The 26,188-nt window shown below is 47.3% G+C and overlaps 1 protein-coding gene across 2 annotated transcripts in view; it reads right to left on the bottom strand.

Moving 5' to 3' along the window:
• INPP5A (inositol polyphosphate-5-phosphatase A) overlaps positions 1–25,652 on the bottom strand; it is a 188,897-nt gene extending 163,245 nt beyond the window's left edge. Inside the window, exon 1 of one of the 2 annotated variants that reach the window (XM_050335517.1) lies at positions 25,512–25,652. In XM_050335517.1, the coding sequence (XP_050191474.1) occupies positions 25,512–25,586 (75 nt within the window). In that variant the 5' untranslated portion in view covers positions 25,587–25,652. The remainder of the gene's footprint in view (positions 1–25,511) is intronic. The other variant, XM_050335526.1, reaches the window with a different exon arrangement.
• Between the last annotated feature and the right edge of the window lie 536 nt (positions 25,653–26,188).

Raw genomic sequence — 26,188 nt, 5'->3', positions numbered from 1 at the left:
GAGCTCACACTGCTATGGGGTCAGATAACCCTACTCTGAGTACAAGAAAATTAACAAGACCAAGCACAAAAATCAATTTCTACTAACATTCTGTGGGCACATTTATTCAAGCCAGATCAACCAAACAGTAAAACCCAAACGTGTGGAATTGCAAGGTACCAATGGAAACCTCCCGCCAGCCAGCCAGCAACAACACTGCTGCAGCCAAGATCCATTCTGTGTCCGTGGCTCCAGAAACTCAAAGCCACCATGGAAAATGTTGTATATTTAAACCTAACTATTCAGAGATATCCTGTTTGCAGTGAGGTAACACCTCTATTTTTCTCTGTCACAAGGAAGTGCACTTCACCTAGTATCAACATTCCTCTCCGTGCTGGAATGGCTCTTTTCCTGTTTAGGAAAATGGGCTTCAGAGCTCCAATTAGGCTCTGACAAAATGTAAAGACAACTTTGACTTTTTCCCCCCCTGAAATTTTCCTCATATTTTTGAAACATTCCAATTGAGTTATGGTTTACACTGGGAAAAGCCACCTCGAGTTCTCTCTGACCACCTCAGCAAGATGAAACTGCGATGGACTCACTGGGTACCATGGTACAAGGATGCACTTCGGGACATTGCTGCAGATCTGGGGACACACTCACAAGGACAACTGTATGTGTTTTTAAATGTTTCTCTTGGAGGGCTCTGGAAACACATATTTATGCTGTAATGTCTTAACTTTGTAAGAAAAGAAAGAATAAAACTCCTTAAATTCAGGATTGAAAATTAAGACTATCAACACAGTTGCCATTCCCTTGGCCTGGAAACTGCCCCACATCCCTCATCCCTGGAGTTGATGCCTCCTGACATGGAGAGGGTCCACAGAGGGGGAAGAACAGAGGTTGCACCTCAGGAACCACCATTCTCAAGCAGCCCCTGCAGGGACACAGCTGCTGAATAGGACTTGGAGGCCAGGGATGAACTCCTGGGACTCAGCTCCTGGATAATCAAGGACAGCTCTCTTTTTTCTGGAGGGAAAACATTCCTGCAAATTAGCATGAACAATTCAACATCGACAGAGCCATCACAGAGAACAGTGGGAAGGTAGATGTGTGAAACAAATACACCACTTCACTACAACTTCAGGCATTTTAAACTTACTCTGCTGAATCTCTCCCAACAGCTGCAGCCTCAAAGAGAGCCTTTACAGCAACCCCACTGCAACAAAGCAGGTCTGAACTGACTTTATTCACCTGTCTCTCTCTCTCTCATCCTCTCTGATCCCATGGCAGAGTTCAAGCATGAGGCAGACCAGGAATGATACAAATAGTGAGATTCAGGTGCTGGAGAGCACGGACACGAGCCAGTCCATGCTAGACTGGGACGTCATGTCTTACTACCAGGCACATGAGGAGACAGGACAGCCATGGGAAACAGCCTATTCCTCTGCCTTGCCCTCCTCCAGGAGCTTCCCTAGAGATGGGCACGGTGCTGCCCTGCTTGTGGCACAGACACAGCAGAAAAATGTTTGTTTTCAGATTTCCCAAGAGCACTGCATATGCTGGACTCCCCTCCAAGCTGGCAGTACAGATCACAAGTATTGTTTTAGATAACACAAGATGCTCACCATCTCCTGCAATATCCTATTTCATTCACCCAGAGAAGTGGCAACATCAGGCTATATTGAGATTTTTCACTGTGCCACACTTTTCTACAGTGACAGCCTGTTCTCCACGTCATGGCACCAACACAATCTATAGTCCATTTCAGAGGAAAAGAGTTATGGAAACTGTCATATCCTACAGCGAATAATTCACCATCGCATTAATTTCGTTCACACAGTAGCAACTGTTTCTAACCTTGAAACAGATTTCAGTTTTCAGAGTGAGCTCAGCACTAAAAACGTGGTCTCTCACCAATTCCAGCCCTGCTAAAAGCACCCAGCAGTTGACATTTCCCAACACCCCCAGAGCCACCCACCCCAGCAGCCCTGTCCTGGGTCACCGCTGTCCTGTGTGGAGCAGAGCCCAGCCATGCTCAACCTCCTTCCAAAAATCACACAGCCACTGACACACAGAGGGACAAGGAGGAGCTTTAATAGGTGACCCGAAAGCTGACCCAGATATCAGATCCTCAGGAGAAACAGAATTTCCTCCCCCAAAAATGTAAGACCTGTACTTGACTGCCAGAATATTTTTTTACCCATAAAGCCAAATACAGGTGAGGGCACTACACTCAGGATTGTAAAAAACAACTGAACAAGTGAAAATCCTTTTTCCACCCTGTTGTTACAGCCTTCTTATGTGCCCAACTGGCTTTTGTTTCCCTGAAGTTTTCACACAAATATTTTCCATGGTTACACAAAATTTATCCCTAATTGCAGTTACGGGTTAACAAAACTAAGTGTAAATATTTATTAATGTACTTGTAGTTAGTACCTGGTATATCACTTAATTCTATATCTCTACTCAAAAGTAAAGTTCTGATACACTCAGAGTGGCTACATCCATCCTGGTACATCCTGTCCAACTTCAGAGGTCAAGCACAGTCCCATCAAAGCAGAAGTCTCAAGCTTCCTCCCAAATTCCATAGCAAAACACCAATTTTTTTTCACACTGCCTTTTCTGGAGATCAGGAGCACAATTTTCCAGCAGACATGCCAGCACAGGTGTCCTCGTGTGACAAGTACATCATGAAGGTGCTGGCACTGGAGCTCGGTGTCAGCTCACCTGCTTCGCAACTTATTTTGAGAGCAGACAGTTTGAAGTGACAGAGTACAGTTTAATACATCCAGAACAGATCTACCTGTTTTCAACCACAACTGGCCTGTTAGATATCCTTAAAGACACATCAAATGCATGAACAGGATTAAAACTCCAGAATTTTCCCCCACCACCACCCTCCAATTTCCAGTCTTAGGTAATGATATGATGATGGTGATCACTTCACAGTACATAAAAGTGCAAATGACAGTACATGATGAAGCTGTGACCAATCCTGAGGGCTCAGGAGAGCTCTGGAAAAGCTGCAGGCCCCCTTGGTTTTGAATCTTCTCCCCTGAGTGATGCATGAAGATGCCGTGTGCTGCTTCAGAACCAACAGCCACAGCCTCTAACCAGAATTAGGGCATGCGACAAGGAATCTCACCAGGCTCGGGGAGACGAGGATATCATTATGGAGCAATTAATTTCCCCTCAGAGCAGTAACTTGGTTATTTCCAGCCTCTTCATTAAGCCACTCTGCACCCCAGAGCCTGGCTGGCCCTGATTTGTTCTCAGAGCTGCAGCACAGCCTGGATGAGCCATCAGCAGGTCGGGGCATGGCCAGGCCATGCTCCAGCCAGACACGGGGTCTGCAGCCAAGGGGAGCACTTCATGGGGCCCCATTTTAACCAGGACAGCAGCAGCTCTGATGGGTGTCTTTGGACACGCCCTTCGTGCAGCTTTACAGTCAGAAAATAATTCAGGATGAAAACAACAGATTCACAGCCAAATCCCAGTCGGGGTTCCCTGGCCATCCATCAGACTGGGCTTCTCCTCGGCACATCCCACGCAGACAAGCTATTAATGAGGTGGCCCAGATTACACGTGCTCAACTTGGTTCTCCGCTTCAGCTGTGACTTTTAAGCTATAATTATATTTACAGCCTGATGACAGGAGTGTGTACAGGCAGGTTCCCAAACCCTAGACAGAGCCATAGCACACACAAAGCTAACCATGAAGGCTTAGCTACAGACTGATAGAAACAGTGCCCAGGGCAGCCACTGGATCAAGCCAAGCTGGATTCCAATTACAGGCTGCAGATTCACTCACCCCCAAGGAATGCTATGCCTATATATACAGGGGGTGTATATGCATATATCTCTGGATCTGTCTCCTCTGAGGAATTAAAAGTCCTTGAGGTGTGACTCTGGCACTGGCAGAGTTTGGGTGACACTTCTTGATGTAACAGCAAGATGACCCGCAGTGCTGCTGGAGTTAATTACACACTGGGGAGACTGAGATTGTACAGTTTACAGGGAATAGCAGTGGAAACAAACGTGCACTAGAACTAGCACTGCCAGCTCTAAGGTGAAGATTTCACTGACCTCTAAAAGGCAAGTAATTGTAGGGTCAAAAGTTAATTAAATCAATTTTACTTCCAATTATCTGTCATTCTAGGTTGGATTTTTAGACAGTTAAAGTATGAGCAGGAATGGTCTAAGAGCCTCACTCCACACTTCCAAAAGGAAATATTATCAATTTTTTAATGAAAAGAAAAATACTTTATTAGTATTTTTAAAAAGTTGAGTTTCCTAGAAAACTCACATAAACTATGGATTATGGGGGGGGGGGGGTTTTTTTGTTTTTGTTTGTGTTTTTTTGTTTGGTTGTTTTTTTTTTGTTTTTGTTTTTTTATGCTTCATTCACAGTTCCAACACAACCAAGGACAAAACCACTTCACTCAGTAGCCTTAAAACACAAGGTCAAGGTTACTCAGGAAACATCCTCTAATTCCAGCAGAGATGATCCTGGAAGCAGCCCTACAGTTCCAGAACAGAAGGATATTGTTAAAGGCAAGAGCCTGCTATTCAGAGCTCTTCAGCGGGGCTGTTAAGTACACCAAGTAGTATCAGAAAGGAGCAGCGAGGAAGAAAAGCATCATTGTTCCCACACTGACCAAATCTTGAATCTACTGTAAATATGATAACAAACACTTAACAGCCCAGCACAGAGGAGGTGCAGCCTTTTTGTCTTCTGGAGATATGCAAATGTCTCATTATGCTTTTACTTCCCTTTCAGAAGGCTCTCGCATCCAAAAACATTTCTTCCTATCAATTCCTTATTGACAAAACAGAAACAAAATCCAGATTATTTCCCCTTACTGTTGATAGGAGTGAGCCTGCAGGATCTTCTCTCAAGGAAACCACCAGGCAAGATGCACTCCAGCCTTAAAACAAGTATTTAGCCCACAAGATCAAACTAGAGTCACTCTGAACAATGCATCCTCAAGATCAACTGATTCTTTCCAAAACCACTGCTCCCAAACTATGTTGCTGGTTAATACTGTATAACAGTGCCAAGACACAGCATTTTAAACTGAAGACTCCTTAATATGTTGGAAGTCTCACTTAATGCATTACACAGATACTGCCACCACAGCAAATATAGCAATTAAATAATAAAAAGATCAAAGACTTGGGCTCCAAGTCCATTTTGGTGCTTTCCAAGCACTTTAACCTGCACTTCACCCTGCATTACCCAATATACATTATTTTCCACAGAGACACAAAGCACTTAACACAAATCTTAACAGTGCCCAAGGCAAAGCTGGAACAGGCATTCAACTCACAGGTCAGGCCTTGAACTGTTTTTTGGGCATTTGCCATTCCCAAGCAAACAGCTTTGTCAGGCTGTAGATGAGCACAGTGGCACCAGCAGCAGAGCAGAGCAGGGAATTCCAGCACACTTCACCCAGGAGGACAGGGAAATGTGAGCCACGAAAGATCCCCAGATCTGGCTTATGTTTTTACTTAAAGAGCATTAATCCCCAAACACCTGCCTCATCTACTTTAGGTCTCACGAAATACTTCGGTTTTCTACGAGTCCCTAATCCCACTCTCTCAGAGGGCACCAGGCAGCTCATCCTGACCTGCAGCAGCTCCTGGCCTGGGCAGTGGTCACAGCCTGCTCATCCCTGCTGCCTGTCACTGCCCTTCCCTTGGGTTGGGTGGGATGTGGGGTCCCAGCTGGCCCCACTCTGCCTGTGTTGAGTGTGAGGGTGCAGAGGAAAGAGCAGCTGGGGAGCACCTCAGTCATTTCTGCCCATTCCCACTGCCTGCAGTCCACACTGCCTCCCCCACAGCACCCAAGCTCTGCCTCCCTTGCAGAGCTGGCCTAGGTTCACAGGCCACCAAAAGCCACCAACATGGATTTTTAACTGGGTAGTGGGGAAGAGAGACAGGTTAGGCATCATGAGCTGAGACCTTGCCCTAAAATCCCCCCCAGTTTGCCCAGTGTCCTCCTCTAGAGGAAGTCCCATTTTAGAAATAAAATTGGAACAAAAGAGATCCTCAGCAGGGCATTAATCGACACAGACATGTGTCTGAAGGAAATATCTGCCTGGCCTTCCTAACTGTGAAAACGCTCTGAAGTTCTGATGCTTTGGACTGGTTTGTCCAGGCACTCCCCACCCCGCACACTGAGCGGAGCCACCCCGATCGACCTCACCGCTGCTGACAGGGATTCCCACAGGGAGCTGACTCCCTGCGCTGGGATGTGCAGCCACCCCAGCCCTGGACACCGTGGGACACAGAGCTGCCTGACGGGCACAGCAGGCCAACATCCCGCAGAGACCCCTCCTTGCAGGAGCACGATTTCAGCTGCGCTGCCAAGACCAACATCCAGGTGTCACTGGATGAGCCCAGGCACCTCCTGGAGAAGGCCATTCCCTCACACACTGTCTGCTGTTCTGTCCCAGCCTTCGGGGCTGGGCACTGTCATACACCCTAGTTAGGGATGATTTATTATCTCCCTGGGACGTGTAGCAGCATCTCCCTCACTGAGCTTTGGTAGAAGAGCAAGACAAACATAACAGTGACAGATCTGGGGTTTATTACTACATTAAGAGCCTGAGTTTAAGGTTAAAATGTCTTTTCCTCAGTTGTGTTAACAGCAGAGAACCAGCCCTGCGATGTCAACACCCAGCAGGCAGCTCATGCCCAAACAGTTTCTGATTCTGCTATACATAAACCTGAGCTCTACCACAGCTCAAGCCAGCACAAAGCCTGACATCCTGCACAGGGATGCACTCAGAGAATTGCCCAAAGGTGCTCCAGCTGTGCCAGTCCCAATGGGAACTTTCAGTTTCACTGTCCTTTAATTTCCTGTCTTCACTTCCTATGCCAGATTTGAATCACAGAAATACTTAGGTTGGAAAAGCCCTCTCAGACCATCAAGTTCAACTGCTTCCCCAGCACTGCCAAGGCCACCACTAACCCATGTCCCTAAGTGTCATATCCACACAGCTTTTCAACACTTCCAGGTGTCTTTTGCCCAGATTTGCTAAGTTTGGAACACAATTTATTACAGTAGTATAATACTAAACTCCAAGAGCAGTCAGAAGCATCCTTTCTGAACTTACTTGCTAGGACCCCAGCTTTAGTTTCTAGGTACTACTGAGCATTAATCATAAAAGCAATCCCTTGGATTAGTGAGAATAACCCTTGTGTTACAAAGGACCCTTCACCTTGAGAACATCCCAAAGTGTACCTATTTGAGTGTTAATAAGCAATCACAACAGGTACAGCTGAGAGGTTACTTAAAACAAGAAGGAGCAGCCCATCCTTGATGCATGGCCAGGCCCAGGGCAGGCTCCTCTCCAGAACACCCACTGCCAGGGACGGGCACTGCGCCGGGACACAGCGGGCACCATCCATGGAGGGAGCACCAGAGACGCAGAAGGTCCTGGGCTGCTCTGAACTGGCTTTGGCTGCATCCCCTGAGCCACAGCTGTGTGGCAGGGACAGCACTGAGGACGGCAGGGACATGAGTGGCCACAGGCACAGCCATCCCAGAGCTGCTGGACCCGCTATGCCCAAAGCTTGGGTAGGGAGGGCTCCTGCGGATACACAGAGAGGGATGGAAGGCAGTGGCAAGGCTGGGATCCAGCGTACTCAAATCATGGACAGGTAACTCCTAGAAAGATTTTGGTGATGCTGCTTCGTCCCCTCCACCTTCCCAGCTGCTGCAACTCAGTTAGGGAAGCTAAAAATACTTTACTTTCTAAAAATCCCTTTTCCATATAAGGCAGAGCTGTGGTTACCACAGAGATAGCACCACACAATCCTCAAGGAGAGGGAGGTTGCTCTGCCTCACTGTGACTGGATAACCTCAAATAACCTTTTGATGGAGACAAGAGCACAGCTGTGGCCAGGCTCACCTTCACAGTCAGCACCACTGCTGGAGCTGCTCCAAGAGGGATCAGAGACCACCACCAGGGACTATCAGCCCAGCTGCCTGACAGCACCAGGAGAAGAGAACAGATACCCTCTTTCTACATCAAACGCCCACAGAAACCACTGCTTTATTTCCTAAAGTGATCCATAAAGCATCATTTGAGTGCCAATTCATTCACATATGATCTTGCTTATAAATGATCAATCCTCATGGACAGAGCAACTATTCAGAACCCATTTCATTTCCTATCTTACTGTTAAACACCTTCAAAGCAGGTAACACTGCAGGTACACAGCCCTCCTGGCAGTGCCTCCAGGCTCCTAACAAATCCAACAAGCTCTGGTGTTCCTCACAGTACAAAGCTGAGCCTTTGAATTCTTCAAAGTCCAAGAAGAAAATGTCATTGGTACATTTCTGAAGGCTTTGTCCTATTTTTGTACAAGGGACTGAAAATTACAGGTCCTATCACTCTATTGATATGTGAACAGTAGGAAAAATGCTAAGAGAAAGGACGGTACAGTGTAAAAATGAGGGCACCTACAAAAGAAGATACCTAGAGAAAGGGGGGAAAAAGGAAAAATATCCCTGCATAGAAGACTTACGAAAAAATGATAATTAAATATTCCCTCCACAGCCTCACAGAAAGTTTGATATTCCAGCCATCAGTAAGAGATATTAAAACACCAGGTAACATGGTGGTTTTAAAATAATAAGCCACCAGATTTCCCAAGATACATCCTCAGTATAAAAAGCAAATGAATACAAATTCAAACCCCCTTCCCCAAATCCATGACACTCAGCAGCTGAGTGCTGGATCTACCAGGTCAGATCCCTCTGCATGTCCCCACACAGCCAGTAACAGGGACACCCTCCATCCAAGTCCTGAATTTTAGGGAGGGAAGAACAGCATCTCCATTTACTGGACCTGGTTTTAAAAGATGTATTATTTTCAAGAGAATTTTAATCAGTCCAATTTTAGGGAGGTAAATCAATAGCAATACTGGCAATCATTTTAATTAATTCCTCCAGCATAAAAAGCTCACTTTTCCTTATTTACTCACCTTTCTTCATCCAGAGGGAAAAGGGGGAAAAAAATAAACACACAATCATCCGATAAATTCTTGAGAAGTCTACAGATACGTGACTGGATATTCTATGCATAAGAAAATGAGCACAAATCTTCCCCTTGCACTTAAAAAGTCAGTGTTGACAAACACTGGGACAAGTCCAGAGGAGGCCACTAAGTTAATACAGGATTGAAGCCTCTCTGGAACACCAGGCTGGAGTGTTCACCTGGAGAAGGAAGGCTCCAGGGAGAGCTTAGAGCCCCTTCTAGTACCTAAAGGGGCTCCAAGAGAGCTGGAGAGGGACTTGGGACAAGGGCCTGGAGGGACAGGACAAGGGGCAATGGGTTCCCACCGCCCGAGGGCCGGGCTAGGTGGGCTTTTGGGAAGGAATTCTTCCCTGTGAGGGTGGAGAGGCCCTGGTTGTCCAGAGAAGCTGTGGTTGCCTCATCCGTGGAAGTGTCCAAGGCTAGGTTGGATGGGGCTTAGAGCATACAGTGAAAAGTGTCCCTGCCCACAGCAAGGGGTGGAATGAGATGAGCTTTGTGGTCCCTTCCAATCTTAACCATTCTGCGATTCTATGAAACGCTGAATACAAAGGTGCAAACCAGACTGACAATTCAAAGCTGGGTCACACCTGCCTCCCACTGTGCACAGGGGAATTGTTAACACACACAGGACACACTCATATCATTTCTTTGCTTGGCTTCCCAGTGGTTCCCACACTGCTCACAGCAACAGTGTCACTAGTCCCAAGAGGTAGAGCCAAGCACCCAGAACCAGTCGTTAAATCCATTCTTAATGGAAATCTCTATTTAATCTCATACATGATACCAAGTAACACGAGCTTGCTGCATGGAATTTAACAGGTTTCTGGGTTTCTGTAGACTCTACAAATCCAGCGGCTCTGTTTCTGTTAGGTTCTCATCCTTGAATAATTTAAACAGGCAGTCTCTGTCTCTCTCTCCCTTCTCTTTCCTTTTTTTTTAAAAAGCATTTCTCATTCCTGTCAGTACATACGAAGCTTCTGTGACACCTTTCACAGAGTTCAAAAGGAACCACGAGATCACAGATGGATATTATAAATTTCACCTGCATTCCCATACATTGGCTGCAGAACTTATAAATTAAATATTTATATTCTCAGCAGATTAGACTGTTGAGAGAAAACAGATGCCAGAAGAGCTGGAAGCATCATCACTGCCAAGGGCTCCTGCAATGCCTGGGAATTAATTAGGTGAGATAAGAATGAAGATGATGGTATAAACCAATCCACAGGTTTTGCTGAGGATGAAGGAGAGAAATACTTGAAGACCTTTGCAAAGCCTGTCTGTGAGCATATCTGAAATCAAGCTTAGCCTTAAAACACATGAATAAAACATGCTGGCCCAGCATCTGAGAGACAGGCACATGGGGAGCGCTGGGAATGGCTAGTAGGACGAATTGAATCTGCTTTTCCCTTCATAAGCACGGAGGAGGCTCCTCAGCAGGATCTTTTCCGTGGCTATGAGCTTGTAAAGAGCAACACAACTACCTCTCCAGCCACTCCTTCAGAGCCTTGGGAATGGCTCTGGTCCCATCTCCTCCTTTACTGCAACAGAAATCTGCGTCTTAAGGACAAAGTTTGGGAAGACCCTGGACATCCCATTGGACCTATTCTGTTGTACTGCTTTGGCTGTCCTGCTTGGACAACACGTGACAAGGGAAAAGGAAAGAACTGACTTGCAAAGCACAGCCCTAATCTGTGTTTGCAAAGCTATTAAGAGCAGGGAAAAGCAGGAGAAAGGTTGGAAGGGGGAAATAGAGCAGGAATCAGGCTACCTCCAAATCAGCAGAATGAAGACAGAAACTTCGGCTGAATGAGGCTGTTCCCTGCCCAACAAAACTCTATCACACGAGGAGCACCTCAAACATACAGCAGTGTACCCAGCCACCAAGTCTTTGCCTGGATCTTTGCTTTGCAGGATTTCACTGCAGAATTCCTCTGAGAGGCAGCTGAAACCACTTTCCAAAGAGAAAGATTTTTCAGCATTTCAGCACTTTGGCATAAAAGGACCTTTGAAGGAGACGTAAAAAAACAAAAAAAAAAACACAAAACTAGTTTTTATCCTGCCAGTTATCCCCTGCACTGAAGACACTTTAATTACAGTACACAAGTCCAAACAATATTCCACTGTGTTAGTAAACACTGCAGCCTATCACTCAAAATCCAGCCTCCTAGTTAGTCTTTGCATCTCTTTTACCTAAGAGGCACACGCACACATGTACACACACACTCCCATGCACAACGTGTGAAGCAGTGACTGTTCAAGAGCTGCCTTGCTCCCATATTTTTATTGTTACAACCTTGACCTGAAGACACAGTGCCCTCAATCTGTACACAGCCATGCACAACACTTGAGGAAGGCAAACAAAATGCAGGAAAAACACTACACTACAGGGTAAAACTTGGTGCATAGTTTTTAAAACGTTGTCCAAGGAGATGGTTCAGGAAATAACCAAAAATCCAGTAACCCTTGCAGGCAGCTGTTAGCTGCAGTCAGAGCACCCCTGCTCGAGGAGCAGCTGAAATCCACGTTGTTTGCACCGTAACACAGAACATCGTGAGAGAGGCTCCCAAGGAGCGTGGGAATGGAATGGCAGAGTCCGAAACACACACGGCCAGCCCTTTACAGCAGTGACGCAGTGAGATTATTTTCACAGACTACTTCCAGCAATTACTACAGTTCAAGAAGAAAAAGTCCCATTTCATCATCTGAAAAACAGTATATTAATCCCTAACACATAAAGGTCTTCTCAAAACCTTAAAGGATTTGCTAAGCACAATTGTTAATACTTTGCATGTCTGCTTTGATTACATTTGACATAGTTTCCATATGGAAACTTACACTAAATTTCATCAAGAGCTTTACTTTGTTTAAAACATCAGTCCATCTAATGTAATAAATATTTGCAGATATAGGAAAACATCACCTTTGTGGGGTTATCCTTATACAGAAGGGTGAGAGAAATTCACACACAGCCTCACTCCAATGCTTCCTACTTCCTTCCTGAATAATACACACCTTCTTATCCTCCAACCAAATCCTGAACTGTTTCTCTTTGAAAACAGCTATTCTGGATTCACTACTTATATCTGTGGAAAATCCGGTTTGTTTTACTCACATCAAGAGGCTCAAGGGTTCACTCAAGTTACTTACATAGATAAAGATTTTACCTTATGAAGTCTCCCATCAAAACAAACAAATTAGCATTTGGCAAACTAGTGTTGAACAGAACAGTCTCATGCTAATCAGACAAGTTTAAAAAAAAAAAGTCCTGTCATTTTTCCATTACTGCCTTCCCTTGTAACACAGTTACAGAGTTCCTGTGGTATTTCATGAAAACACACAAAACTGTGCAAGAAATAGAGTGACCATGTTGAGGCCAAAACTTGGGTGCTCTCAGGAATCAGTAAGCACCCAGACCTACACCTGGAGACCCCTACCCCTCACCCACAACTCCAGTCACAGCCCCTGCTGCAAAGTGCTGCTGTCATTGTCACATGGCCACTCACAGGTTTGTCCCAGCGGCTCAGCCCAATGCTCCTTCCACCCACTGGTGAGAATCCAATCAGAAACATGGGAAAAACATACATCTCCTGCCTCCCTCCCAACCACTGGATACAGCCACGTGTACAATTATGAGACAGCACCACTGAAGACCAGGTTCAAAACGTGAAACATGAAAACACGAAACCCATGAATTCAAAAGCAAAGTGCACTTTAAACTTTTTGCTTATTAAATAGAAGGATGTGACATAGTTCATCTCCCTCATGGATAGGAAGGATGCACATCAGTATGAGAGACATACTGCTGCAACATACCAAGAAATAAAAATCACTCTGAAGGAAGACAAGACAGCGATTACCTTTAGCTATCTGCCAGGTTTAAAAACTAGTGGAGTATTAAACTTGGTTTAAATAATGTATCAAAACCAATCGGTTCTATTTGACAAAGTACAAAAAGGCCTGCTCCAGACATACTAGTCCTAAATGTTGTTGAACTACCAAAATTAGCAGTTACTTGGTACAAATCCAGAAACTGGCATGTTCTCATTTCCCTATTATCTCCAGTGCTCCATGACGGAGCTCAACTGTCGTCACCCAAACGAGCCTCGCTCACAGGGACAAGCCACTCACAGAGCCTATCAAAGGTCAGCAAAGCATGGCTATTGTCAGAAACCAAGTCACTCTTCTGTAACTGCCGGGAACGTCTGTGCTGAGTTTTAAAAAAGAACAGCAACTTGAGAAAGAAAACCAAAAGAAACTCCAGTTCACAGATGGCAAGCAGAGCTTCTCATGGCTAGAGATTTCAAGGGGCCTTGCCAAGTGAGGATGGCAGACATATTTCAAAAATATTCAATTAAATAAAAATGAGGTAGAACAGAAATAGCACACTTTCTCCCCTTTTTTTTTTTTTTTTTTAAGGCCAAGTCTGATGCTGCCAATGTTTGCAAAGAACACTCAAAGAAGTAAACAAAACGCAGCGATGAATTCCAGTGAAAATCTGAAGCACCATTCAAGGAAAGTAGGGCAGTTTTGCCCCCTGCCTTCATCTGTGCTCTGCAATTTATCCAAGGAGTAAGTATCAGGCAGTCTGGAGGGAGGATGCTTCAGAGACCTGTGCACCTTACTTTCATCAGCACATCTGATGAGCCACTTCCCAAACAGCACAGCACTCAGTGTCTCCAGCCAGAGCCCTCCCACAGCCATTTCCAGAGCCCCACAAGGAATATGGGCTGGAGAACTGGTTCTCGCCATCCTTAATGCCCACAAACAAACACAACCACATGCTGGGCTCCTCTTCAGACCACGCTCACCTCTGAGCAGCCCCCCTGGTCCAGAGTCAGGGCAGGTGACAGGAGGTCAGTTATTTTATGGGATGTATACTTAAACTGTTATACATCAGGTTGAGCACACAAATGAAAGGGATACACTGACCTAAACAGCATAGGAAGGCCATGAATACCCCTCATCTACAAGCACTGACACCATACACTTGCCTTTTTCTATCTTAAAACATGTACTAAGGGAAAAATATCCTTTTTAAGCCTTTAAGGAAAAGCATGAAAAACGAAGCAAAACACATGGAATAGTCTAATAAGCTGTCTCTGTGAATGTCACATTTCAGAAATGTTACTGGAAATTCCTACATTAACAAACAACTTCAGAAGTTTTCCCACTTCTTTATATACTCATTTAACACAAACAATCGGTTCATGGATTTGATTAAGAGGTTTTGGAAGAAGTGCTGCGAAGACAAAGTAAGAGTTTCAGTTCTGCTGAGATCTCCAGATAACGTCCTCACATTTTTCAACAAATTAAAATACCACTAAACCTCCTGAAAATGCAGAGCAGCTGCACAGGAATCTCCCTCTAGGATGCATGAAGCGTCAGTATCTGCACAATTCTAGCAAACACGGTTAAAGTGCTGTCTAATATATTCTCCAGTTCTCAGTAAAAGCTCTAAAGAGCTCTAAGGAACATGACCCAAGTATCTCCAGACTCCTGAGCAAAGCCAGCTTTTCACCAAGGCTGAGGGAGATTCACTATTGGTTTATTCTTGTATTTGGAAGAGAAAACAGTAACAACATTCCTGCCAAGTATGAGGTTACTTAACATTCACTTTTAACTGTTTGGGGATTTGGGAGTTTTAGGGTTTATTTGGGTTTGTTTCTTGGTTTTGTTTGTTTGTTGGTTGGTTTTAATTTTTTTTTAAACAACTGTCTATTATCCAGGATATTCATTAACACTTCAGAATTTGTGACATCCCAGAGAAATGGCTGCAGTTCTGGATAGGAATTCTGTCCATCCTCCTCTGCTCCAGTCCCTGTCCCTGCTTCTGGGTCTCATTGCAGGGGTGAACATAAAAGTCATACACTATTCAGAAACAAGTGCTCATGTGCATTTATGGTGTGCAGCACAACGGGGTCCCTCCATCGTTCCATGCCCAGGACACAGCCCCTCACAGGCTTTCAGAACAAACCCCCCTCCCCAGAGGGCTGTGTGTCCCTCCCAGAGCACCCACACCCAGCACCTCACCGTGGCAGGGAGAAAGGAGCCAGCCAGCCCCAGGGCACAGATGAAGGTTGCCAACTCTATCTACTTGAGCCAAATCTGGAATTCTCTGCAGAGGGAAGGGTCTGAACCTGCCCTGCTGCCGGAGGCAACGGCAGCAGGCGAGCCTGGTCCTGCTGAGGGAGTGGAGCTGAGCCCTGTCCCACGAATCTGCAGCTCTGGGCACAGCCCCTTGGATCCACAGCTCCTCAGACACTCAGCCCAGGAGAGCTTCACAGTGCTGGCAGAAGCTCTGACCGTGCCAGGTGAACGATTGCAAATGTCAGTGGCAGGTCACCGTGCTGCACATAACCAGGGGATTGAACAAAAACGTACAGAAGAGGAACACCTTTTTTTATTTTTTTTGTCTTTTGCACTATGACAACATCTCTTCCCAGTTCTCAGCGCAGTTCTTTGGACCAATCATGCTTCGAGGAACAAACAGCAATGCTGCAAACATGGTAGAAGATAAAACAGAAATATGCAAGTGAAGTGGTCACTCTGCTATTGAATCACTTCCCATCACATGCCTCTGCTGCTGCTTCATTTGGGGTAAATACTACATTCATTAGCTGCCAGTGAACCCTGAGGATCCACTGCCCTTACTGGCTCAGGCACTTGGAATGGTCTTCTGGCTCCTTCCCACTTCTGAAGTAACTGGGAACGGCATATTTATTTGCTACTGAAATGTCAACAGAAAAACAAACAAACAAGACCCGTCAGAACTGTTAAGCCTGACTTGGAGACTCCAATTCCCACACACTAATAGGACATGAGGAAGCTTTCACAAGATTTAGAAACTTTATATGCTGAGAGACAACATGCATGTTTTTCCACAAGTTTTCAGGAAAGTATGCACATGGTTCCAGCTCCTGGACCAAAGTCACTTCTGCAAGCATCTGGAAATGGTCTATGTCTGTAACACAAGAGCAGATAAAAAGGGAATGAGGATTTGCCAGAAGAAGTTGAGCACAGTAGGCAGTCAGCCTCAGGAAGTGCTGGAAAGCAATGGGCAACAGTATCAGCAATAAAAACAAACAAACAAACAAAAACAACAACAAGGAAAAATGTATAATGTCTGTCTATCACAAAGTCTGGCTGAGGTTGGGAGGGAGCTCTGGAGATCTGACCCCTGCTCAAGCAAGGTCACCCAGTCAGCTGCCCAGGACCACATCCAGACAGCTTCCAAGCACCTCCGAGGATGGACATACCATAAACTCTCTAACCTTTCCTTAGGGACCTCTCCTGCACTGCTCTGAATGTAGCATAAAACAAATCCTTTACCTGTTTAATATGGATTTTCATTATACAACACTGAATGTTCACAGAAGTTCATTATTTTTAAGCAACGCAAGCAAGTCTTGTACCAACATTTACATACTTATCAAGGGTATCTCCCTTCACCTGGCTGACAGCTCTGTCTACAAGAACAAGTAGATCCACGCAACATTAATATAATTCAGGAAAAGTGGGAAAGGAACTGCAGATTTTCATTTGTTGAGATAAGTAAAAGGTGCATAGTGGTCATAAATCACAAATACTTTAATATTTAGTAAGGACAGCTGAAGGGAAAAGGCTTTGCTTCCTTTTTGCTAAAACGCTGTCCCAAAAGACAAATGAGAACTGGCTGCAGAGCCCTGTGAGCAGCCAAGCTGGGATCAGTCCTGTCCTCCCAGCCCAGAGAAACAGCACTGCCAGTTCATGAAAACAAACCAGCTTTAGCAGAAGATTTTTGGGTCACATCCAGTTCTCTGAAGTGAGTGGGTTTGTCCTATCATATTGTTCCACCCAGTTCTTGACTCCTTCATGTGCCTGGCAGCATTTGAGGTTAAAAATAAATTTAAAAAAGAAAACAAAACAAAACAAAAAAACCAAACAGTTCTTCAATTTCTTCCTCCAATAAAAAGCACGACAGGAATTCTAGACCAACACTTTCACTTTGAACAGCTGGTTTTAAAAACCATTTTGAATGGTGAGGTCAGGGACACAAACAGCCAATGCTTTTGTCAAAGGGAACCTCCTTTGTGCAAATCTGTTGCAGCGCTGGACCCAACGACAGCTGTCTGCCCCAGAGTGCGTGGAAAGGTCTTCACTGCTCAGACAGTCCAAGAAAAGCACAAATTCTCTCCCTATAAAAGTAAGAATTCTTAAGTAATTCAAATAGAGCCAATGTTGGTGGACGATATTTAATAAATACAGAATTCGCTCAAGTGATTTCTGTACAATTTTTTTGCATGTTTGTTTGACATGCAAACAAATACTGACTTGCCATGGAGTCCAGCATACAATTCTGAGCTGTTCCTATGGGAAAACTACTTTTGCTTTCCCCACTGGGATTGGTAAAGTCTCTAAAATTAGAGAGTTTGCCACACCAGGAAAAACAAAAACCTTCAAAACAAGCTCCCATGTCATCACTTAAAAAGCTTTAACGAAAGAATTCAGAGTTGGGTCCTGCTCCCAAAGCCCATGGTGCCACTCACTGCTCACCCACTGCAGAGCCAGGGGTGCCACCAGCCCAGCACAGAGTTGCTCCAAGGAGCCTGGCCATTAACACACGGTGCCTTGATGACACATTCAAGGACGATAAAAAAAAATAAACCTCTTTTCAAGAACACGGTGAAAACTGGAAAACGAGGAGCAAACATGTAGAGGCAGCTCTACCTCAGCAAAGTAAAACAAACAGGTTTTGGATACGGTGTGTTCCCATGGTACCCAATGCCTGTGATCGGCCGCTCCTGCGCCTCACGAGTGAAGGCTCTTACCCAGAGCTGAATGTTCTAGAGAAGGTGACGTTATCCACATCCTGTAAACAGTCTCTGCAAGCCTCACCAAAGCACAGGCCCACAGGAGCATCCTTCCCTGCTTTTACTTACTCCCCTAACTGAAGAGAGACTTGTAAAGCCTGTCTGAAGAGCTGGTTTTGACATTCATTTGAGCCTGCGCCAGCCAAGGAGCCTCTTGCTGAGCAGGAGGCTCAGAGAGCTCAGATTAACTGAGCCTTTGTTTAGCCAGGAACTTCTCCATAACCAAACGTGGTGCATGTCCTTACAGGTTTGTGCTGCAGACTGTACATGGTGCTCCTCTGACTTCCTCGAGCCGAAGGGGAAAGAATGAGCCCTCCCCTGGCTCTCGCCCACAGCCAGCACGATCCATTCCCCGACAGCTCTCCGCTCACATAGCTTGATCCAGCTGCAGAGACACACTCCCAGCTCGCCTGCCATCACAGCTGTCCACCACACCAGCTTCAGAACCTCCACAGCATCCTTCCAAAATCCTCCGACTTTCGGCAGGAGAAATAGGACACCGTGTCCGCAGCCTGTCCCGCGCACAGGAATGCCTCTGGCGGCAATCGGAAGGGCAGCTGTCTGAGGAATCTGCTGCCACTTGCTTGGGGTCACACAGGATGCCTGCGGCTGAGCCCCATTTCCAGAGCCCAGTGCAGCATTCCCACCATTAACTGCCATTCCTCCTGGAACACACCTTTTGCCCTGAAGCAGTTATTTTTCTCTCCAGGCTGTTTTTGAGGTATGGATGGCGCTGCACAGCACAGGTACGCAGTCCCTCTCTGAGCTGTGTTTACTGGTGTCCTGTACAGCAATCTGCATCCACAAGTCCTCCAATCCAACACTATGGGTTCCAAATTTGAGCCTAATTTAACACAATGTGTTTTGTGTTGCAAAGAAAAAAACCCAAACCAGCTGGTTCCAGCACCATTCAGTGCACTGTCCCCGGGCATGCCTGAAAGGAGCAGCGCACAGCTTTTCCGCACACGCATCAGCAAATCAGCCCAAACCAACATTTTTTAGCTCTGGTTCTCAAAAACTGAGCAAACACATGATGTGACCAAATGCCATGCTTCCAACGCTTCTGGAGCTGTCAGCAATCTGCAAGCAGAAGACAATCCCAGATTGTAGACGGTGGAAAGCTGGCTGGCCAGCTGTGGCCTCAAGCACAGACACGCAAAGTGGGCAAACACAAAACCACGTGTTTGTCTAAGAAACAAGAGCACGTGTGTGTGCAAGAGAGATCAGGGTTTCTCCTCCTTCAGCAGCACCTTATCCAAAAGTTTTGGCTGAGCAGAACCCCCCGCCTGGGATGGCCAGTCACTGCCCAGCCCAGGCAGACGCAGCAGGGAGCCCTGCACGCCTCTGTGTCACCCACTGCCTCCTTTCAACTCCTGGGCTTTTCTGTCCCTGCTACAATGGCATGTGACATTAAAGCCTCTTCTTACTAGAGTTTCTGACTGAACTCTACTAGAAAAGAAACAGAGGTGAAACCATACGAAATCGAGGAGATGGAAAAGGCAGAGACAGCAGGATTTGGCAAGGAATTGTAGGCAGGGGAGCTTTTCACCGACTTGGAAAACAGCACAAGGAAAGATCAGAAGCTGTTTTACTGAGGACAAACCAAAACCTGAAGGGATAGTCACAAGGCATGAGTGAAAGGAAAGCTCTCCGTGTTGGAGTTGAGCATTTGTAACCACATCCCTGGGCTGCAAGTCCCACCTCAAATTACAGCCCAGAGGTCTCAGTGCTCCAGGTTAGTAAACACCCAGTGTCAGTGCCAATAAACACCCCCTGGGAGCTGCTGAATCCCCATGTGAGGTACCTGCACCACAAGAGAAACTGCAGTGCTGTCACGGGGTTTTAATTGCTTCCCTTAGCTCTAATGTTCTGCTTTCAAGAATATTATCTGTTACAGCTGACTGACTCACAACGACAAGTGCTTAACAACTTGAAGACATTAATGAAAACCATCAATTATATCTGACTTCAAATATCATATAGGAGCAATGATCACTTTTGTTTGCTGTCAATAACTGCTTTAATTTCAATCTTTGCCAATTACAGGGAAAGTGTTAAAAATTAAAGCTATTAAATAGAACAATTACATTTAAAAGTGACGTACAAATAACGGTAGTAAGGTTAAGAGTGTCGACTAAATACTACACACCATTGAAAGAAAAGCAGCAAAAGTAACATTTTTCTTTAAATACTCTCTCTTCCCCAGAACAATGATTTTTGTGTTTAATGTGACCTTTCCCACAACATGAAATAACACATTTCCCTGGAAGTTTCATCAGGGGAAGATGCCACTTCAGTAGTAAAGATGCCAAAAGGATGCTAAACTACTCTGAGAGGCCATTCAAGCAGCCACCAAAAGCACAGAGTCCTGTTTTTCTCTGACCGCTTCCTGTTCTTCACCAAGAGAGTGAAAGAAGATGGTTAGAGAAAAAAGTATTAACCTACACTAACACAGATGTATTTTGAGAACTTCCACACACTAAAATCACGTCACTGGCTTGCAGTCACACCTGCTTGCCTTCTTCCCTTTTCCCCCCCAATCTAAGCTAAGAGTTTAGGGGCAGAGGACAAGGTAAAGCTACAGCCAGAACAGCCGGTCTTCTGCAGGGGTGGAGGAGACACATCCCTAAGGTTTGTCTTCCAAGGTACTTCAGTCATTTGTTTTCCTCTTCTCTCACAGATGCCAAGGCACAGTGTGCTGGTCTGCCCTGGGGAGAGGAAACTTTGGAGGTTAACCTGGTGGAATCTCCTCGACAGCGAAGAAGGTGCGTTCAGGGCAGCCACACTCACCTCCCTGATGGCTGTCTGAGGTGCACGCAAAACTCCAAATGAGAAGGCTCCTTTTTTAAATTATACCTCCAATTTAAATCATAAATGAGGAGTAAGGGGAGAGCTTTCAGGAGGAGCTGAGTATGCACGGTACCACAAAGGGAAAGAAAGCATTTAAGGTAAAAGAGGAAATACATCTGTGGGGTGTGGAAGATGTATGTTGAAATAAATAACAGAAAAAGGAAAAGAGAAAAAGCAACTAAAAACCAGATCAGCCTTTTATGAAAAATCATGAACTCTGAAGGTTTGACTGGTATTATTCTGTGTCTTTGAAGTCAAGTTCTACGGTAAGAAAATTGATGATGAGAACTTTGGAACAGGAATAAAACCTTTAAAATATGGTCTACTGCTCACCCAAGTTAATAAACTACCAGATCCTCATGCAAGGCTTTCGTCCTATGGTATCCTACTCACATTGCATAATTTCATATTTGAATATGAAATAAAATAGGAAATAAATCCTTTTAAACCATCACACTGATACACTGGTAATTCATGGAAACCCAGCAACCTGTAAAATGCCAACTCCACCTATTAAAAAACCACATTAACAGAAATCTGTAATTATATGATGCACTTTGCCACTATTACTTCCTCATGTTCTGTGTGCTCTTGCTGTCGGTGATAGCACCTAATCAAAAGGAGAAGATGGGCTACAAGACAATCCTCTGAGCATCCTTAAGAGAGGCTAAACACTGTACCAGCTCCTAACGGAAACTCTTTTGCTCAGATGATTGTAAAACTATCTGCTAAGACAAAAAACCTGCTGGGTTTCTTGTTAAAGAAAAGTGGATTTTTTTAAGTATACAACCCCATCTTGGAGCAAACCCCAACCCTCTGTGCTGCCTGTACTGTTGCTGCTCCAGTCATGGAGCTCTCAGGAAGGGCACCGATTGAGAGAAACTCCACTAGCCCATGGCTGATGTGTGTCCTTAGCCCACACTGGGGATGCCAAGAGCTGGATTACTTGGCAGCTGGCACCCAGGGAGCTATAAATCAGGATGAGCATTTAGATCCACTCTGAGCAGGCTGTGCAGGGCTCAGAGTTTGACTGAACTTGTCAAACTGTGCAATTGCAAGCGCATCCCTTGCTGTCCACGTCGGACACTATCACCCACCTAAACACCAAACAAAGCAAGAGCTACAAACAGGTACCAGCTGACAGCTCTTTCAAAGCACAGGTACCAGCAGCTGCTTGTTATACCACGACACCTGGAAAGGCACCTCAGTAACAGGCCAGCTCAGGCACTGCTGCTGGTGTAGCTCCATCGTACAGCCCGATCCCAGCTGCCCCCACGCAACCCCCCTTAGCTCATCCCCCAGTGCAGAAGTAGAAGACAAGCAGCAGTGAAGGATTTTCAAACCAAAACCCCTTTTCACAGCAGCAGATGAAGAAGGGCACGCAAAGCCCAGGCTGTTCCACAGCCAGGTGCCACCACTCAGCTTTGTCAGGTTGCACATCTGGGTCAACAGCCATATCCTGCTGGCAAGGTCGTATCAACAGCATCATGCTCAAGATAAAACAGATTCGGATCCTTTAATTATTAGGGTTTTTTTCAAGCACTGCAAAAGGTAATAAAACAGCTTCCTCCTCCCCATCATCACTTTCATGCAGCTCAAGAAGTTCTGGGCAGTCCCAAGTTCTGGTCTACCTCAAAATTTCACCTCTTCCACAGGGGGTTTAAATGGAGTAAAATAAGAAAGAGTCTCCTGAAATACAGCATAAATGTGAGCATAGCAGAAACTGTAATAAAACTGTTTATATGAGATTCTGCCACAGAAAATACTGTCCCACAGCCTCCCCACACTGACTGCTCACCCCTTTTTCCCAGGTGTTTGTCCCAGGGGAAAAAAAAAAAAAAGGCATCATTAAGCCATTTAAAGAACTGAAGAGAACGAAGGGGATGCAGCAGATTGCAAAAAAGCCCAGGACATTAAAGTAATTAAACTCTAGTAGAGCAAAAGCAGTGCAGTGCCAGGCAGATGAATGCAGTGCCCACCACAGCACTCAGCTCATCACAAGGTGCATGTGGAATTTTGTCAGTGCAGACAAAGGAAGCAAGGAAACAGGGAGGGAGAGAAAGAGGGAGAGGCTGGGATCACAGGTTTGGGTTGGAAGGGATCTTTAAAGATCATCTATTTGAATTCCCCTGCCATGGGCAGGGGCATCACAGGAGCGTGAGTAGAGGAAGGGACTCAGGTGTAACCTGAACTTCATCTGTTGTTACTGCATATACTGTGATAAAAACAAGAGATGTTTCCATAGCTAGAAAGCATTAAATGCTTAAGTAAATATGAATGTACCAAAAATCATACACATTCATATTCATGAGATGCACGTGTTCATGAAACTTGAAAGAGTATTTGTAGATCTAATACAGCATTAACATCTTTAAAGAAGCAGTAGAATGAAAGGAACCCAGTGCAGTCCCTCTTCACCGTTCATGTTTATTCATGAGCTCCCAGGTCACCACTGCAACAGGTAATTAGTGGATATGGATAGCTGGCAGAAGCAAACCAGTGTGTTATCATAACCTACTTCTGGCAACTAAACGGTAAAAAAAAAAAAAAAAAGGCAATTTTCCCCTCTTTGCAGAAGTACAGACAGATCAGCAACACTAGTGATTTAGGAAAGACTGTCCCTTCAAGACAAACCTGGGTGTTTTAAGTTGTTCTATAAAATGCCGATCTCAACTAATGAGCACAAGCAAACAGTGCTCACACAAAACACACCTGAAATGCAAATCACGCTGCTGCCTCACAGCCCTGCTCAGGCTGCTTTGAACATACAGAGATGGGTCAAAGCAGAGCCAGCAAGGGTTCCCTGGGTGGAAGCGGGGGCAGAATTCCCACTGTGCAGGGCCACCCCCCGTCATCAGAGCCCCCTGCCCAGACCCAGCCTGCTGACTGCAACCCTTTACAGGGTCACCTGGCCTGGAACTCTAGGTGGGAATGCTTCCCAGAGGACTCTCTGGTCAGCAGTGGATGGGATTCTGGAGCATGAGCTGGCAGGATAGTGTTAGTGTGGGACACCTGGACCAGCCATCCCAACTACTCAGCCTCCCTACACTACCTTGTGGCAGCTCACACCCTTACCCTGACCTCGAGATGGGGCAACACTGGACTAGAAGTGTAGTGTTTAATTAAAATATGTATCACCAACTGAAATTTTAAACTGGAAATGGAAAACATGGGTTAAAGGAACAACCCAGCTCAGGTGCAGTCTATCAAAGCAGGAGTCCTTGTTCATGAGTGAAATCACTCCAGGTCACAGCAGAGAAACATATTCCTCAACAGCACAGAAAGGGCCCAGCAAGGATAAGCAGTCACTTGAAGCCCCAACACAGAACTCAAGAGCCAAGTCCCCAAGCCCAGCTAATGTCACCTTTTCCTGTGCCTGAACTGCACCAATAAACTTCAGAAGCCAGGCCAGGCAACCTCCAGTCCCAACTCCAACAGCCACACATCAGGAGCATAATCACAGACCTCCAGATCAGCCTTCCAATTCCCCACCCTGCAGTGGGATTGATCCAAATGAACCTGGTTTTGTTGCTGGGGAAAACTAATTTTTTCCACGGCAAGGCAAGGGCTGGCTGGAGCTGAGAAGTGTTCCTTCCAGAACAGCGAACAGTGCACAGCTCACACACTCGAGGAACGCAGGGAGCCTCGAATACCAACCAGGAATAACCAGGAAATGGCTCGGTCTGACAGCCCGGGATCCCTGCAGCGACAGTACTTGGAGGTGCCGGCTCTGTCACGGCACCAGAGCGCTTTGAACAGCAGCATTCTTCCCGACGGCGGGGACGGTGACACGGAGCAGGACACAGGGCAGGAAAAACCCCGCTGAACTCACACGGCGTCACTTACACACAAACACTGCACACGTCCAAAGCCACAACCACGACAATTACCACGGAATGAATATTTTCACAGCGTTCACTTAATGCGAGGGGACACATTTAACTGTACCACTGTAGTGATAACTGTAAAAGTTTACTGAACTTGGAGAAAAGCTGATCTGCATCCTTCGACCACAGTGCTTCAATCAAAGTGCAAACTCCAGGGCAGCCCTCAGAGCAACGTAAAAGCAAAGCAGACTTTGAAGAACACGCTGGTTACTGCACCTCAACACCCTGTGCGCCGAGCTGGCTCGGAGCAAAGCCTGTCCCAACGCACGGCAACAGCAACACACAGCACAAGTCGGGACCTAATTCTCCGCCAGATGTGCGCGACTCTGCAACCAGCAAACCCCTGGAAACGCTCCCCTCGCGCTGTGGGACATGTCAGCATCGCTCAGGCCCAGGGGGCTTCGCCACTGCCTTCAGCGGAGCCCGACTGCTCCCGGGTAGCAGCCCCGGGGGTTCGGGAGCGCGGAGATATCCCTCAACATCTGCCTCCGTTCACAAGCGAGCGTTCCTCCCTGCGCTCAACTGTGCTCCCGCCTCACTTGCAGCGGGGAGAAACGCTCCGGAGGTTTTGCCCGAGAACACTACGCGGAACAGAAATTACGCTGCATGTCGGTGTCACACCGCCGCCGGTAGCCGGGGAGGAGCGCCCGGAGGCGGGCAGGGCGCGGCGGAGCCCCCGGACCTCACGGGCAGTGTCACCCCGCGGCTCCCCCGGCGACGGGCACAGGGCACGGGCGCTCCCGTGGCTGTGCTGCCGCCCCGCACCCCCCGCCCCGGGCTCCGGCACAGCCTCCCACCCGCGGGCAGCGCCGGGCACGGCTGCCGGGACCCCGAGCGCGGGGCCGGGCGGCCCGCGGAGCCCCCGCTCCCCCCGGCCCCCGCGGTACTCACGTCGTCAAAGAGGGAGCCGACGTTGGCGGTGACCAGGAGCACCCCTGCGCCGGCCGCCGCCGCCTTCCCCGCCATGGCGCGGGCGGAAGCGCGGCCGGGAGCGGCGGCGCTGCGGGGAGCCCGGGGCGGGCGCGGGCGCTGCGGCGAGCGGGGCGCCGGGCCCGCCCCGTCAGCGCGGCGAGAGCTCCCGGCGCGGGCAGCCCGCGGACATCCGCGCCCCGCGGGGCCGCGGCTCAGCGCTCGCCCGCCGCCGCTGCCGCCGCCGCCGCGCTGCTGCTGCTGCTGCCGGGACGGCTCCCGCCGGCGGAGGCTAGCGCCGGGCCGCGGCGCATGGCAGGGCGGCGGTGCCGGCGGTGCGGTGCGGGCCGTGCGGGCTCGGCGGTGCCGGTGCCGGTGCCGGGCGGGTCCAGGCGCTCCGCGGGGCCGCCGCCGCTCCGGCTGTGCGGGCGGGCGGGCGCGCCGGGATAGCGCTCTGCGCGCGCGACGTCACGGCCGCCCCGCGCCGCTCTTAAAAGGGCAACGCCACCCGCGGGGGAGGGTGGGGGACACACACACACACACACATCCACACATACAGCCGGCGGCGCTGTCCCGCGGCCCGGCCGTCCCCGCGGGGCGGGACACGACACGGGGGGATACGGCTCGGCACTGCGGCCGGTCCACGAGCGCCGGGCGGG

Source organism: Myiozetetes cayanensis, unplaced genomic scaffold, assembly GCF_022539395.1.
Source record: "Myiozetetes cayanensis isolate MyiCay16 unplaced genomic scaffold, myiCay2020 scf10, whole genome shotgun sequence".
In the NCBI taxonomy this organism is placed as follows: domain Eukaryota; kingdom Metazoa; phylum Chordata; class Aves; order Passeriformes; family Tyrannidae; genus Myiozetetes; species Myiozetetes cayanensis.
This window is presented reverse-complemented; position numbering and strand designations above follow the sequence as displayed.